At 49.3% G+C, this 15,745-nt stretch overlaps 1 protein-coding gene across 1 annotated transcript in view; it reads right to left on the bottom strand.

Annotated features, from left to right (window-relative positions):
• SCCPDH (saccharopine dehydrogenase (putative)) overlaps positions 1-15,745 on the bottom strand; it is a 496,773-nt gene that overhangs the window by 187,829 nt on the left and 293,199 nt on the right. The window contains exon 6 of the mRNA XM_069607830.1: positions 14,059-14,189. Within this exon, the coding sequence (XP_069463931.1) occupies positions 14,059-14,189 (131 nt within the window). The remainder of the gene's footprint in view (positions 1-14,058; positions 14,190-15,745) is intronic.

Below are 15,745 nucleotides of genomic sequence, written 5' to 3'. Positions count from 1 at the left end.
TGGCATAGGGTTTTGAAGCCATCAGAGCCTGGATCTCGCTGACTCTGCAAGCGGATGTGGGACCTACTAGCAGAGCTGTCTTGATGGTAACCAGCCTGATGCCAGCGGAAGCCATTGGCTCTAAGGGTTTATGCTACAGGGCACCCAACACCACATTGAGGTCCTACACAGGGTGTGGCTTTTTGATGGGCGGGTAAAGCCTGGACAGGCCCGCCAGATGTTTTCTGACTATCTGGTTGGAAGAAGACCTTCTGCGAAATAGGTGCAACATGTGTCCACCAGCACGCCTGAGCGGGCAAGGTGTGCCGAGAAAGAGAGCACACCTAGTGCCCCCCTGCTTGTTGACATAGTACATGCTGGTGGAGTTGTTGGTCTTGATCAGGACGGTCCTGGCCTCGATGAGCAGAAGGAAACGCCCTGAATGCTATCCAAATGGCTCGGAGCTCCAGCCAGTTCACATGCGACTCCTGCTGCTGCTGGGTCCAGACTCCCATGGACACCGCCTGTCCAGAGTGGCTCCCCAGCCCTCTAGGAAGGAGTCCGTAGTAATGGTGACCTGCGGAGTCGGCTGCCGGAATGGCCTGCCCCTCCGCCGATTGCAGTCCATGGACCACCACGTGAGGTCCGAGTAGAGAGAAGGCGGTATGCTGACCAGCTCCGCTTTGGAGGCCCCCTTATGACTCCATGAGGCTGCAAAGTGCAGCTGCGGTCTCCTCATCCGGAGCCTTGTGTCTGGCACGGCGAAGAGGACCGCTGTCATGATACCCAGTAGGTGCTGTACCACCAAGTCGAAGTCACTGGTCTGGTAAGGAAGTGCGTAGTGGGCCACTTGATGGCCGTAATCTTGTCCTCCGAGGTAAATACCTTCTCGGAGTTCGTATCCCAGATGAGGCCCAAGAAGGTGAGGCTCTGCGTGGGCTGCAGCTGAGACTTCTTGAGGTTGATGATAAACCCCAGGTCGTGGAGTGTATTCGAAAGAGCGGAGGAGGTGTGGACAACCCTCTCCGGGGATCTCGCCCCGACGAGCCAGTCGTCCAGGTACGGGTAGACTTGGTGGCCCTGAGGAGGGCTACCACTGCATTCATGAGTCTACACCCTGGGGGCTGATTTGAGGCCAAAGGGTAGCACCTTGCACTGGAAATGACAGCCCATGATCCTGAAGCGTAGGAAGGAGCCATGGGGCTGCCAAATCGGGATGTGTAGGTAAGCGTCCGTCAGATCCAGGGAGTACATCCAATCTCCCTTGTCTAGTGTCTCTGCAATGAGTGCTGGCGTAACCATCTTGAAATTTTGAAGAGGGAGGGAGAGGTTGAGGGTGGAGAGGTCCAACACAACTCTCAGGACAGTCTGGTTCTTTTTTTGTATGGTGAAAATCCTGTAATAGAAGCTTAATCCTCTCTGGTAGGCTGGTACTTCTTCCACTGCCTGGCTCTGGACGAGCGATCGGCTCTCTGCCAACAGAGTTCCCATCCCAATCTGTGGGAGGGGAAAGGAGGAAGGAGGAGGAGGAGGAGGAGGAGGAGGAGGAGGCGGCATAGGTAGGCGGTAACCTGTGGGTACTACTGAGAGGATGCACGGGTCTGCGAAGTTCTGGTGCCAAACATGCATGTGAGAGGCTAGCCTACCCCCCACTGGAGACAAGTGGACCCGGAGGAAGCGTCATGCGTTTTTGCTCTCTGCTGCTCCTGAGAATGGGGACTGGAAGAACCCCTTGGTCCCCCCCACCTCTTTTTGTTGCTTGCGCCGGTGCTGAGTCGCAGAGCAGTCAGGTTGTCTCGACCTCCGTTCCTGGAATCCCCCGACCCTGTCAAACGCCCGCCCCTTATCGGAGCGTTGATGCGACTGGGTGTACGCCTTGGGCGTGGCGTTCGTCAGGATAAAGACTTCGCAATTTGCGAGCTCTTCTTCTTATCCAATTCCTTGTTGGTGGTAGAGTGGAAGAGATCACTACACTTGAACGGAAGGTCCAATATGTGATCCTGGACGTCGGGGTTAAACTTAGTAGCCCGAAGCCACGCCATCTTTCTCATGTCCGTGGTGATGCAGATGACACATCAAGAGGTATTGATGTGGGCCACTGTGGACTCGGATGTCCTGCGCTACCAGCCTGGATTCTCCTAGACCCACGCCTTGAAGCGTGCCTGGCTCTGCACCGGAAGTTCCGGAAGGAAGTCTGCTATTTCCTGCCACAAACTCTGGTTAGCTGCTGTGTTGCCTTGATGCAGGGAGGCGCTGAAGTACAGTTTTTCCCAGTACACCTCCAAGATCTTCTCCTTGCCAAGTAGCGCCGAGGACGACTGAGGTTTAGAGTAGAGCGACACCGTAGCGATCACAGACGAGTGCGGCTGGGAGTGTGTTGATAGCAAGAGTGTATCCCCCCCCTCCATCTCTTGGCGTTGAGGTGCAGATTGACAGGCTGGGCCAAGTGTAGCTTGAGCCAACCCTTCTTGGCCGGAGTGACAACGTCCTTCTGCATTGGGACGCCTGTCTTGGTAGGGGTCTTAGGGAAGAGGACCTCTGCCAAGACCCCCCCCCCCCCTCCTCAGGCTGTTCTACCTCGGGATAAGGAAGGCCCAGGTATCTGCCAAAACTGCAAGCCTGTAGCGAAAGGCCTTCATCTGTATCCGCTTGGGTGTCCGGCTGGTCCGCTGCGGGAGGAGGAGTGCTGGGCGCCATTAGCTATGGTGTGGTGACCGGAGCCGGAGGCTGCTGCGCAGATTGGCTCGGAACCGACTGCACTGGGGGCAGATTCGGAGGAGCCAGCAGCGGGGGCTGCGCTGGCGCCTGTGGTGCCGGAGCCAAGAGAGGAATGACTATAGGCACCGGTGGAGCAAGTCCTTGACTGCATCCCTTAGGATGGCACCCATCTGGGGGGGTTCACATCAGCCCCAAGAACCTTTCGAAGAACCTGTCCTCGGAGGCAGAATAGGAGGCAGGGGATACTGACAGAGTGGCTGGCGTCTGCTGGGCCGGAGCACTCAGTCTGGGTTGCAGGGGGAACCTGCCCTGTGCTGCGCTACCGATGGAAACACTGTAAGCCACATACCTGGTTGACACCAGTCCCACCTTGAAACTCCTTCACCCGTCTGTTCTGTTCCTAGGAGTGGCATCGGACGAGCGGCCATGTTGCTGGTGCAGCAGCCATTTTGTCGGGCTGCGTGCCAAAGTCGTGGTGCATGGCCCTCCGGACACGGCCTCGCCCAAGATTCTTGGTGTTGGAACATGAAGTCTATCCCAGACCTTAGGTCTAGGCCTGGAAGGCGTACCGCCCTCGGCATTGTCGCCGGCAGTGCTGCGCGCAGGCACTCCCTTGGACATGGTACATGACATCCAAATTGCCAGTACCTCACGCCCACTAACTGCATCACATTAGCCAGAGCGTTAATTCTATCTAAATTGGACTATTGTAACGTACTCCTAGTAGGGACTTCCAATGCCAACCTAGGGAAACTACAATTAATGCAAAAAAAGCACTACAAGCAGCCCAAGGAACCAAGAAGTCAGACCATATTTCTAACATTAGGAGGGAGACCCATTGGCTGCCCATTAAGGCAAGAATAATTTTTAAATCACTGTATCACCCACAAATGCCTTACCAGTGAAGCTCCCATCTACCTAAATAACTCAAGCAAAAAAGAATCCAACAGAACACTCAGATCCAATAAAAAGGCGCTCCTTACTGTCCCCCTGCATTAAAATTTCCAGAGCAGGAGGCAGCAGCTTCTTAGTCATGGCCCCGAAACTTTGGAATGAGCTTCCTCTTAACTTTAAAAGTGAAGACGCCTGCTCATGTTTAAAAAAACTCCTAAAGACCTCACTCTTTAACCAATACTAGTTATTCCACTCATCCAGTAGAATGTCCACCTTCCGCAGGCCTCGATAGATGCCTCCCTAGGGTAGTCCAATACCAGATTCTGTAAACAACGTAAGTAACTATGTATTGTATACACCCATGTACATTTCTGTACCATTGTTGATTATGTAAATGTAATATTGTTTTTACCATAAGATGTCTGTAAAAACGCTGTGATACCCGAAGGTTTGGCCTTTTAACAAATGTAATTAATAAATAATCTTGCCGGTACTATGTCGAAGTACCTCAGGTGTAGACCCGGTAAAAAAAAACTTGCGATCCCTCAGCACTGATACCGGTAGGGTCCGAAGACCCCTCGGCCGTAAGGCCGGTAGCTGGGTTAGCCTCGGTGGGTGTGCTGGTAACAGAACCCGAGAGGTTCCTCCCGCTTGAGCATTTCCTCAGGAAAGAGTCGCCCTTACGGGGTGCGATGGAAATGCTGGACCAACTTCTTCAAGTCCTCTGGAGGCGACAAGAGTTCCCTCCACCTGGCGCCTGTTCCTCAGTGCGCGTGGAGTCAGAGTCGCACGTGGTGCAACCCTCCCAGCCGTAATCAGGGCCAAGGCAGCAGAGGCAAAGAGCATGGAGGTCAGATGTGGGAAAGAGTCCCTTGTGGACTGGACACCTGCTGAAACCCGTTGAAGTCGACACGCACCGGGGAGAAGCGTGCCGCCTGAGGCCCAAGTACCTAGATGACAAAAAGACAAGAGAAGAATCCGGGGAAGAGCGTGTGGAATTACATGGCGAGGCCAAACCCAGGAGCGCTGGTGAAATTGGCTCGTTCCCATCGATGCGGAAAAGGGGACCGAGGAGTGACGCCAGTGGACAGTCAGGGTAGCGCATTCTCCCAAGGCCGCACCACCGTGCATCTCTAAATTTAAAGGGGAAGGTTTTGCTGGTGAAAAAGGTTGTCTCCCGTCCCTAGATGGGACACCCATACAGTATGGAGGAAAGGGGACGGGACGTAAGAGTACATGAAACGCCAAATCCCAGCATTTATAATTCCAATAGCTTAACAAGCAGGCCTAAATAATGTGACAGGTGACTTGGGTCAAATGATACAAATGTGACATCGCTGAATACAAAGTTTCATGCTATGGCTCTTCCACTTCATCAGGTGTCCAGGACCCACACAGCACGGGGTCATCTAATCTGTGGAGCACTGTGCGGTATGTATGGGGGTTGCTGGGGGAGGCAACTCTCTGCCCTAAGGCTGGTTTCAGACACGCTACATTTACACACCTCCCAAACTGTGCAACAGGTTGGCAAGAAAGTCAGCAGTATGTGCTGTGTGGGCCTCTACAGATCGAGCAGTGCTGCACCGGGAAAGGTGTGGTTGTAGACCAGGTGGCGCAAGGAGTACAAGCGGGTCACCTGGTTGCACCAACTTTGCCAGCCTAAGTGCTCTCAAGGAAGCATATGCACAGAGCTTCTTAACTCATCACACAATCCAGCATGCTATTTTCATTTAAGCGATGCTAGGCCAGGCCTCTTTTTCTCTACATTCTGGTACTTCTATTCTTGATTGCCAAAGGCGACGTCCAGGACTACCCGACCCAGAATGCCAACTCAAATCCAGGAAAAGCTAAACATCTCCTAGATGGAAGTGGGAGGTTGGTGGGGGGGGGATTGCACACATGGCTCTTATTTGCACAACCTTTCTGGGATGTTTGTGATGAGCCAACTAGTTCAAGAACGGTAGATCCACTTGGGACATGGCCCCGGGTTTAGAACACTAGTAGTATTAACCAATCTATGTCACCTCTCCTCTTCAATTTACATATGCAGTAATTTCACTCCTTACTAAAAGGCCTAGGGGTCTTCTTTACCAACTGCGCCGATGACATGCAGTTGGTCATCGAGTTGAGTGGGGATTCCCTACAGGATTCACTGACACAACATCTACAACATCATTGAGGTGGGGGGGGGGGGTGGGAAGTCATCCAATTGGTTATGTCTTAATGGCAATAAGACTGAGCTATTAATCTATACGCCCATTTCTCAATACTAAGAACTCAGCAACCACTGCACAGGCAGCGATTTTTTCTAGGTTCGACTATTGTAACATCTTGCTAAATGGAGCATCAAAATCTAAACTTTGAGCATGTCAGGTAATCCAGAATGATGCAGTCGGGGTAGCTATGGCCATTCCAAGACGACTGCATATTTCCAACAGTAGAAATGAGCTACACTGGCTTCCCGTACAGGAACATATTCAGTTTAAAATGGGTCTTTTTAGGGACAATTCTCAGAAATGTGTTAATTCCTCTCTACCTTAGAGCCCCCCAGCACTTTTGCTGGACTATAGGACTTTGTAATTTTCGACCTGAAGAGAGTGAAACCTTTTTCCCCCACTCCCTCATGTATTTTACTGCGATTTAAACTTTGTTTCTTTTGGTTATGGAGTCTGACAAACTCCATAGGCATCATCATTACATTGTGACACAGCAACTTCAGTGCAGTGGCACAGTAAGTCTTAGATTTCCCAAAGGTTTATATACCTTCTCTTGGATAAACTACTGTTTCCAAGAGTAGTAAAGTGAAATTCACTTTACCAATAATTTGTAACTTTCTAGACCCAGCACACACAATCTTACCTTTCTACAATTAGTGGCTGGTGGCAGTGGTTTACTTTTTACTACCATTGTGTGTTTTTACCGTGCCCATTTTGTCAAAAGGGCCCAGTCTTTTTTCCCCCCATTTCTTGTTGGAAAGATCCTTCTTGAGATGGATTCTGTGAGCTAGCTTTGGTCCCTTTGTTCATTTTGTTTTTGGTGGGATTCACAAGTGAAGCCCGCCTCTGGCTCCAGTATGTCTGGCAGGGACCGGAAGTGAGGGAGGTGCCCGAAACTCCCTGTGCTTAATCCCCTTGGTTACAGGAATGCACCCAAAGGTGATTGGCCGGCTGGCTGTCCGGCAAGGCCAGCCACCATGCTGTGTGATTGACAGCTAGGCTGGAATGAATGGGAGAAACCTGTATAAGAGGCAAGGATTTTTGCCTTGGAAGGCAGAGTCAACAACCGGACGCAGGTATCCGAAAAAGAACTTGGCAGAGATGTCTGCTGCAACTCCTGGACCATTAGTTTGCCCGGTGAAGCCCTGCTGCTGTGCTGAATTCACCTAGACTAGAGAAGCCCTGCAAGGACAACTTCTCCCCTTGAGTTGGTGGGACCAATCAACTCCAAAGTGAACTTGTTTGGACATCATCTCAGAGCTGGCTGTACTTCCACTGCTGCTGGAACCGAAGTACCAGGGAGAGGAACACCAAACGCAGCGAATCACTTTTAAGACAGAACTGAGCTGCTGGAAGATCCCCCGGACTCCCAGTAAGCAGGACTGACCAGGCCTGAGCCACCTCAACAGACTGCTGGACCCCAGATGCGAGGAAAGTCCAGAGTGGTATCCGTGAGACCGCAGTGGTGCTATTTGCTGAGACGCGAGGAGCTGAAACCACGAAATGTCACTGAATAGAAGTTGGTCCTTTTTCTGCCGCTGATCGTCCTGTTGTGTTGTAGGAGTCCTCCCACTTGTCCCCACGACTAAGGCCCAGGAACAATAGGATCTACAGAACCACACATGAACAGAAGCCAGCTGGAACCATTTCTTCTAACCAAAGGTACTGTTCACAGAGACAGACAGAGACAGAGAGAGAGAAACCCTTCTGAAGAAGGCTTATTCAAACTGACTGTTAAATATAATAATTGTAAGTGCCAAGGACAAGGTATCTCGTCCTTGAGATTACCTCCCCAGTGCCAAGGACGAGATAGCTCGTCCTTGGCACTTAAGGGGTTAATAAAGGAGAAAATGTTACAACACTTTGAATGGTGAAATACCGAAATCACCAAAAAAGGCCTGGACACTGGGGGGGAAACCCATAGCAGTTAAAAGGTTAATCAAGAAACATTGAGTGTGTTTATTTGGATACTTGTCAATGTGAATCTCTGTGCAACTCCCCTACTGCTCACATTGACCCCAATTGAGATAAGCCTGGCTGCTCAGCCACACTACCAACCTGTGTAGTACAGATTTATACCAAAGGTTGGCTTCCTATCGCCAGGAGGTCAAGGTTCTTGTAGCGCACCCAAAGGGTACTGCTCCAAATCTTGCTTAACACCCCGAAACCTCAAAGCACTGATCTTTCCGTACTAACAAGTCAGAAATCTGTGATCATCCTCACTTGTCCTACTGCAGGGAATTAGAGTTAAGAACCAGAAGATTAGGTAGATCGTTCCAGGCAATGGCACCCTCTTTCTGGAACTCCTTACCTCTGGCAATCAGAGCAACGTCCAATTTTGAGCCACTTAAAAATAAAACTTGAAACTTATCTTTTCATGTGAACCCGAAGGGCTTTTTTCTTTCTCCACCCAGCTCCTTAAACTTCTAGGGCACTTCGATGTTGCCTTTTATCCTGTGGTTATGTTGTCCTTACTGTGAATGTCTGCGCCCGATGCCCGCAGGCTGTTGGGCGCATTCCAAATATACAAATAAAATCTGTGACATGTGAAATCATAGACATGCCATCATGCAACTATTATTGGCAGGATATGCTACTCCATATCTGATTTTAACTTTGTGCTCTGTGACTTGAAGATCTGGGAAAGCTGGGAATGGTCCCAGACCTTACTTCTGCCCCAAACCTGCATCAATCAACACTGCTGCCTACTGCACTGCACACACACCGAACAAGCCCTGGCAATGAAATGCTGCTCTGCTCATCGCTGTGTCCGAACAGGTTGGCAATATGCATAACCTGCTGCTGGCGGGCCCAGGCAGTGGGCCGATCTAGCACTGAATCGGGCCACCGGCGCCGCCAGGGCCGGTATTAGTGAGTCAAGATTTTTTGGGCCCTGGCACTTATTCTTTTTACAATTTAAGCACTGCCCCTTGCACAGTGGTAATGACCCTGCACCTCGTTGAGGTAATGCATGGCCACCATGTTGTCCACCATTATCAGGCCATTATTTCCCTGGATGGAGGGCAAATCGGCCATGAGCGCCTGTCTGATGGCTCTCAGCTCCAAAAGGTTTATGCATAGTCTTGATTCTGCAGGGGACCAAAGCTGGCTCACTGTCAGATCGCTCATTTGAGCTCCCTATCCCATGAGGGGAGCATCCGTGACTACAATTATCTTTGGCTAGGGTTGCCAGAAAGGTTCCCCTATCATCACGTTGTAATGAAGGTGCAGAACCAGCGACATATGAGGGGATAGAGGGATGTGGGGGTGTGTGTCAGACCTACAACCTGTGGGAGTGAGCAAGGGGGATAGGGCACCCTAAAAAGGGGGGGTGGCAAAAACACAGGACAACCAAAATACAGTCATAGCAGAGAAGAGACCACGTCGGGAGTAGCAGGAGTAGTGATGTCTTACATATATTAACAGCCCAAAGGTCCCACATGTAATTAGCACTCGATCAAGATGACCGATCCTAAATAGAACACACTCAACAGGGAAATTACCCATGCCTGGGAAATCCCACTCCAAGCACATGATCAACCTTCCGCGGAGCAGGGGGGCAGGAGACCAGAACTCACAGCGCATCACAGGCAGACTGAGCCAGCTGCAACCTTACTTTGTGATGTGAACACAGGGCAGCAAGCCAATCCAGCGGGCACTCAGACGAGATGGAACAGAGCCAGCGATCCTTTTACATGGCTAAAAGTGCCGACCGGCAGCTGGCTATGTGAAAGTGAACGCAAGGTGAGCGGAGTGGCATTCGTGCAGAAACCAATCATACAGTAAGTTTTGTGTCCCTGGGAGGTGGCCAGCATTCAGACTATCAACTACAAGCACTATGAAGGCCAATATTCAGAAGGTACCGTGTGACTGTCTCCCTTCCCACCAGAAGCAGGGTGTCTTGTGTCTCATTCGCAACAGTGCTGACCAATGGCAGAATAATAAAGCCCCAGCGGTCAGCACAAATGTTATATTATCAATTACAAATTGTTTCGGGGAGGGGTGAGAATCAATGTGGCGCCACACGGGAGAGATGACTTGGGATATTGTTGTTTCACTAACATATGCACAGCCCTGAGGATTTGACGTAACACAGCCAATGACTGTCCTGGTAACAGTGGAAAATATGTTCATTAACCATAACAGTTTCAAGTGATTGGACTATTGTACACATCCTATCAAACTAATGTTTGTTGTGCGCCCTCTTGTCAGCTCTCATCAACCAGTGCCTGAACACTGTTCACTTTGATTTGTTCTTTCCCAGCTATAATACATTTATTGTGCATTTGTAAGGCGCTTATACATCAAGTAAATTGTGTTTCAAAGCACCCACAGGGCAACAGGGAGGGGGACCTGGGAATTAAGAACAAATACAACAATGAAAGATGGAGGCGGACCTACTAGGCCTTGTGAGCATTCAGAACGTGCGAGTGCAGAGAGAGAGAGCGAAGGGATGAGGGAGTGGGGGTAAGTGCTAGGTGTATCAAAAGGGAAGTGCTAGGGAGTGAGCAACTGTAAGTGCCTATATGGAGAGGTCAGCCGCCGTTACTTCTTGCCTGGTGTGTGCTCTTTTTCACTACAATTTGTATATGGTGTGATCCGAGGACCCCTGTATACAACGTTCTCCATACAGGCCCACCACAGGAGATCCTGTGCGACCTTAAGGAGGCCAGTCATCCGGCCTGAGAACTGTGACCATTGCGATCTAAGGGAGGGACTGCATCCTCAGAAGGGCCTCTGGCACCAGGAAAATGCAAGATGCCATGAGGCCCAGCAACCTCAGGAAATTGAATGGTGGTAGATACTGGGCGCTTTGAATTCGATTACTATCTGCAAGATATGTTGAGCCCTCAACTCGGGAGGCGAAGCATTCCACAAGGAAGAATCCAGGAACGCTCCAATAAATTGAAGCATTTTGAGAAGGTGTCACCTGGGAATTCTACAAATTGAGGGAGAAGCCCAGTTTGTGGAGGGAGTGGCAGGTGCTGTTGAGATGTTCCAGGGCCTTTTTGGGAGAATGAGCTCTCATCAGCCAGTCGTCTAGGTAGGGACAGATGTGAATCCCTCCCCTCCTTAGATTTGCTGCCACCATCGCCATCAACCTGGTGAAGACCCTCGGGTGGAGGTTAGCCCGGAAGGCGGAACTCGAAAATGATAGTGAGAACTGCAATGGCGAACCTCAGGTACTTTCTGTGCTTGGGATGTATATGCATGTGAAAGTAAGCATCCTGTAGATCAATTGACACCATCCAGTCGTGAAGCTGAAGGGTCTAGAGGATCTGCGAAAGAGTGACCATCTTAAATGTTCAAGCGCCTCAGGTCCAAGATGGGTCGCAGTTCTCAGTCTTACTTGGGGACCAGGAAATAGGAGTAGTACCAGCCCTGCTTCCGTTCCGCACACAGGTACCTTCTCCAACAGGGAAAACATATTTGGTAGGAGGGGCGGATATGGATCCTGAAGAGATAGTTTGCTAGGGGGATAATCTGGAGGCCTTTGCAGGAATGGGAGATAGTACCCTTGGGCCGCTGTCTGTAGTGCCCATGCATCTGAAGTAATGATATGCCATTCTTGCAGATGTTGAGTCAGCCTGCCTCCCACTAGAGTCCTGTGAGCAAAGTGCTCAGAGAGGTGTTGGGGCTGTGGCTGCTGCTGAAGGTGAAGAGGAGGTTGCTGCCTGAACAGTTATTCCTCCACAACCTCTAGGGGCATGTGCAAACCTTTTTTTCTCTTGCTTCCGACTTGTCTGACCCCTTCTCTTTGACTGAAGGAGGAGTAAGGGCGAAAGGATCACCCTCTCCAGCTTTGCGAAGGTGGCTGTTGTTGGGAGATGGCTGCCCCCCCAAAGATTATGCTGCAGTCTTTGAAGCCTGTAGTTTCTCCAGGATGTCGTCCGCCTTGGGACCAAATAAGTTAGATCCATCGAAGTGCGTATCTAAAAGCCTGAATACTGCACTAGATCCCACACATCTTCCAACGCAATCTGATGCGTCAAGTCCTGACTAAATGGAGTGACAAAGCTTCCTTTCCATCATTAGGTTATTAAAACCTTCTTGCAACTCCCCTTAATGAGTATTTTCCGAAGATTGTGCAACCATATCACATAATGTGCATGTATATTTTGCTAGTGCACAAGATGTCTTATGATATGATAGGTTATTTATAACGTGCTTAATACCCAGAGGTTTCGAAGCGCGGAACATTGGATCGAACATGTGGTGCTCTGTGTCGTCTTGCTTCCAAGGCGAGCACGTTACCCCTGAGCTATCCTCCCAAGAGTAATGGCTTTCAAGGCCTGCCATCTGCTGAAAAGACCCTTTTTGCAAGGGCTTCAAAAAGCTTACCGTCCCCATCTGGGTGGATGGTTGGATAAGCTACAGCTTTTTAAGTTGAAGGTGCCATCTGTACAACTAAGCTCTCTGGTGTTGGATGCTTAGAGAGGAAATCAGGGTCCACAGAAGAATGCTTGTACTTTTGCATCAACTCTTTATTTACAGCCGGAGTGTTGTCTGGCTTTTTCCAGATTTCCATAATCCTGTTCTTTAGTGCTGTATGGAAGGCCAGCACATGCTCCTTAGGAGGGCCTTTATCTAAGATGGCTGTTAGATCATATTGGGTAATGTCATTTGCAGGACAACCCCATCCCAAATACTCCTTAATCATGACAGTCCTGTAGGTAGCATTATAGGGAGAGTGCACATCTGGTGCATCTAAATCAACCTCAGAGGAGGTATCCAAGCAACTGGCATCTTTCATGCACAAAGCCAGATTTTCTAGAAACCATTAATCTGAAAATCAATCACTCTGGAACATGTGGTGTTCCAAAATGTCCATACACGAATGGGATTACTTTTTCCTCCTTGAAAATTGATCCAAAGAAATCTATTTTAGATAGGTTTGAATTGTGTGGTGGACTCAGAGTTCAAAGTCGAAGGTCCATTCGACTTAGACTCCTTCAAGAATACCACAGCTCCTTCAAGAATACCACAGAAGTCTTTTGCTTCAATGCTAAATTGGCGGTCAACGACATTGACGCTACTAGAGCAGACATCCGAGGCCTCTCGACTCAGGCTTTTGGGCATGCAGGTCAAAAGCCTTACTCGATTACCTGCCAGTCTTGGAGGATGCAGTGGGATCAACAGTCTTCTTAGGCTCTTTTGAGCTACCAGGAAGGGCTGCCTTTTGAAAACACCTTTAATGTTTTCTCAAGAAGACGTTTTCATTCAGCCACTGAGGCAGTCTTTTTGGGAAAACGTACCCGACATCCGTCAGGTAAGGAATCTGAAAACAACAAACAATGGCATTGTTTCTTACTCTTCTTCCATGAAGATGAAGAGGATGATAATCACTCCTGGATCTTGATCACTTTCAATGTTTGGAGCATTTTTTGGGCCTTTCCGAAGATTTGTTTCCAGTTGGACTCCTACCTTTCGATGATTTGCTTTTTGAAGGTATGGAAGATGCAGTTTTTGAAACCGACCGACCTACAGCGAGCTTCAAGTCACAGTCCACACATCTCTTGAAGCATGTTTTCCGAGTAGACATGAGAAAAACCACTAAAAGATTTTTAAAAAATAAGATTTTCGTTGAAGAAATTTGCTGTGGTGAACCAGTTTCGAAAGTGTGCTGTGCATGTGTAAAATCTGAACTGAGGCAATAGGCGCAGTGCATGCTTTTTATATTATCATCGTCATGTCCGGATGCGGGAATGGTAACAGTCGAGGAAAATTGATTATGCATAGCGCCCCCTGCTGTCGAAAAATATCTGATACTGCAAAGCAAGATACGTATATATCTAAGATGAGGAATCCTGGAGAGTACACAATCCATTAGAATGAGCCTTTTTCAATAGTCTCCTCCTCCCCGACAGATCAGAACAACATTTCCTATAGACTGCCTAGTAAAAGATCAAGCATGTGAAGTATCATTAGGAACAGCGAATACGAGGGTGATCATACATTTGAGTAATACACTTAGTTTGCAATTGCTTTTTGGTTCGAGTGAAGGCTAGAATGAGATTACAAGTTAAGATTTGAGTGAGGGTTAGTGCTATGGAGATTTCTACACAGCACTCTGATGAGGGATGATCTGCCATTTTTCCTTTATTTATTCAAGCTAGAGGAGAAATAAGATTTTGTATGGAAAAAAGGTTAAAATGAATTTAAGAGGTTTATTTTTGTAAGTAAATTTTAAAAATAAATAAGTTCCTAACAAAATAAAAGTGGGTTGCGAAGTTAACAGAATCACACATACCTTCTTTTCAGCTTTGCACCAACAACAGGCAGGGGTTTGTAACCAACTTGCTTTCTTAGCTTCCTCAAATTTCCCTGGTCTGAAAATCCATGTATTGCAGACTGCCACGTTCCATCATGAACGCAGGATCCCTAAAAGAGATCACAAACATACATTCCATTAACTGATAGGAATTAAAACATTTCTATTTTCAATGTCCTCAAAAGGCCTCTGTAAGGAACAAGTTACTTACCTGTAACTGTTATTCTCCAGCATGGGTCTGGCATGGATTCACATGCTCATGAATATTCCCCGTCGTCAGGCTGGGAATCCTCGGTAAAGAAAAAATCAGTATCAGTTTCGTTTCTGATCTGTCTTTCTTAGTAGTAACCAATCACTGATCTCAGGGTCATACTGCCCCCAGCCAATGACTGCCCTCTCCCTAAACCCCGCCTCTGGCAGCCATCCTCAGATTTGGTAGCACACAAAATGGCAGTATGACCAAGTGAAGAGCCGCAGAGGGGTAGGTGGGAGGGTTTGCATGTGAATCCATGCCAGACCCATGCTGGAGAACAACAGTTACAGGTAAGTAACTTGTTCCTTCTCCAGCATGGGGTCTGGCATGGATTCACATGCTCATGAATAAAAGAATACATAGCAGTATACACATGCACAACCACGGGAGGTGGCAAAGGCTCAACATTAAGCATTACATTCAAAACTCAACATTAAGCAATTCTAACCTCCTCACCAGGCTCACCATAGGCAAACAGGTTGCCTAGCACTGCTTGGCCGACCCTGGACTCCTCCCTGGAGTCCCGATCGACGCAGTAGAATCTTGTGAAGGTGTGCGTCGACCTCCACGTAGCAGCCCTGCAGATGTCCAGCAGGGGCACACCAGACAAGAACGCTGTGGTAACAGCGATCGCTCTGGTCGAATGGGCTCTCGGACGGTCGGGCAGCGGTCGGTTTGCCAACCGGTGACAGTGCATGATGCAGCCAGAGAGCCATCTGGTAATGGAAGTCTTTGAGAGAGCCTTCCCTTGATTCGCAGGCCCAAAGTTCACAAACAGTTGTGACATCTTCCGAATACTCTTTGTGCGGTCCACGTAGAACTTCAGCGCTCCAGCTCGGCCGGCGTCGAAGGCGACGGGAAGAAAACTGGTAAGACCAAGGGCTTGTTGAGGTGGAAGTCCAACGGCACCTTGGGCATGAAAGAGGGCAGCGTCCTCAGCACCACCCTCGTGTCATGAAAAGTCAAGTATGGAGGCTTGCAAGATAGGACCTGGATCTCTCCCACTCGTCGTGCGGAGGTGATGGCCATGAGGAACGCGGTCTTCCATGACAGGAACTTCAAAGGCGCCGAATGCACAGACTCGAATGGGGCCCCCATGAGTCTGGTCAGCACCACATTAAGCTCCCACGCCGGGGCAGGAGCCTTCACCGGCGGGAACGATTGGAATAGTCCCTTCATGAATTCCTTCACCAGGCGATGAGACCACAAGGACGCCCGTCCCGTAGTCCTGGTATATCGGGAGATGGCAGCCAGATGTATTTTGATGGAGGCGTGAGCCAGTCCAGCTTTGGCCAGCGACAGTAGGTATGGCAGTACTTGAGGGGCCGTAATCTGCAGAGGGTTAATCTTCTGTGCACGGCACCAGACAGAGAACCTCTTCCACTTATGAACGTAACACTTGAAAGATGAGGA

This window comes from Ambystoma mexicanum, chromosome 4q (assembly GCF_040938575.1).
Source record: "Ambystoma mexicanum isolate Mex_15411 chromosome 4q, UKY_AmexF1_1, whole genome shotgun sequence".
Lineage (NCBI taxonomy): Eukaryota > Metazoa > Chordata > Amphibia > Caudata > Ambystomatidae > Ambystoma > Ambystoma mexicanum.
This window is presented reverse-complemented; position numbering and strand designations above follow the sequence as displayed.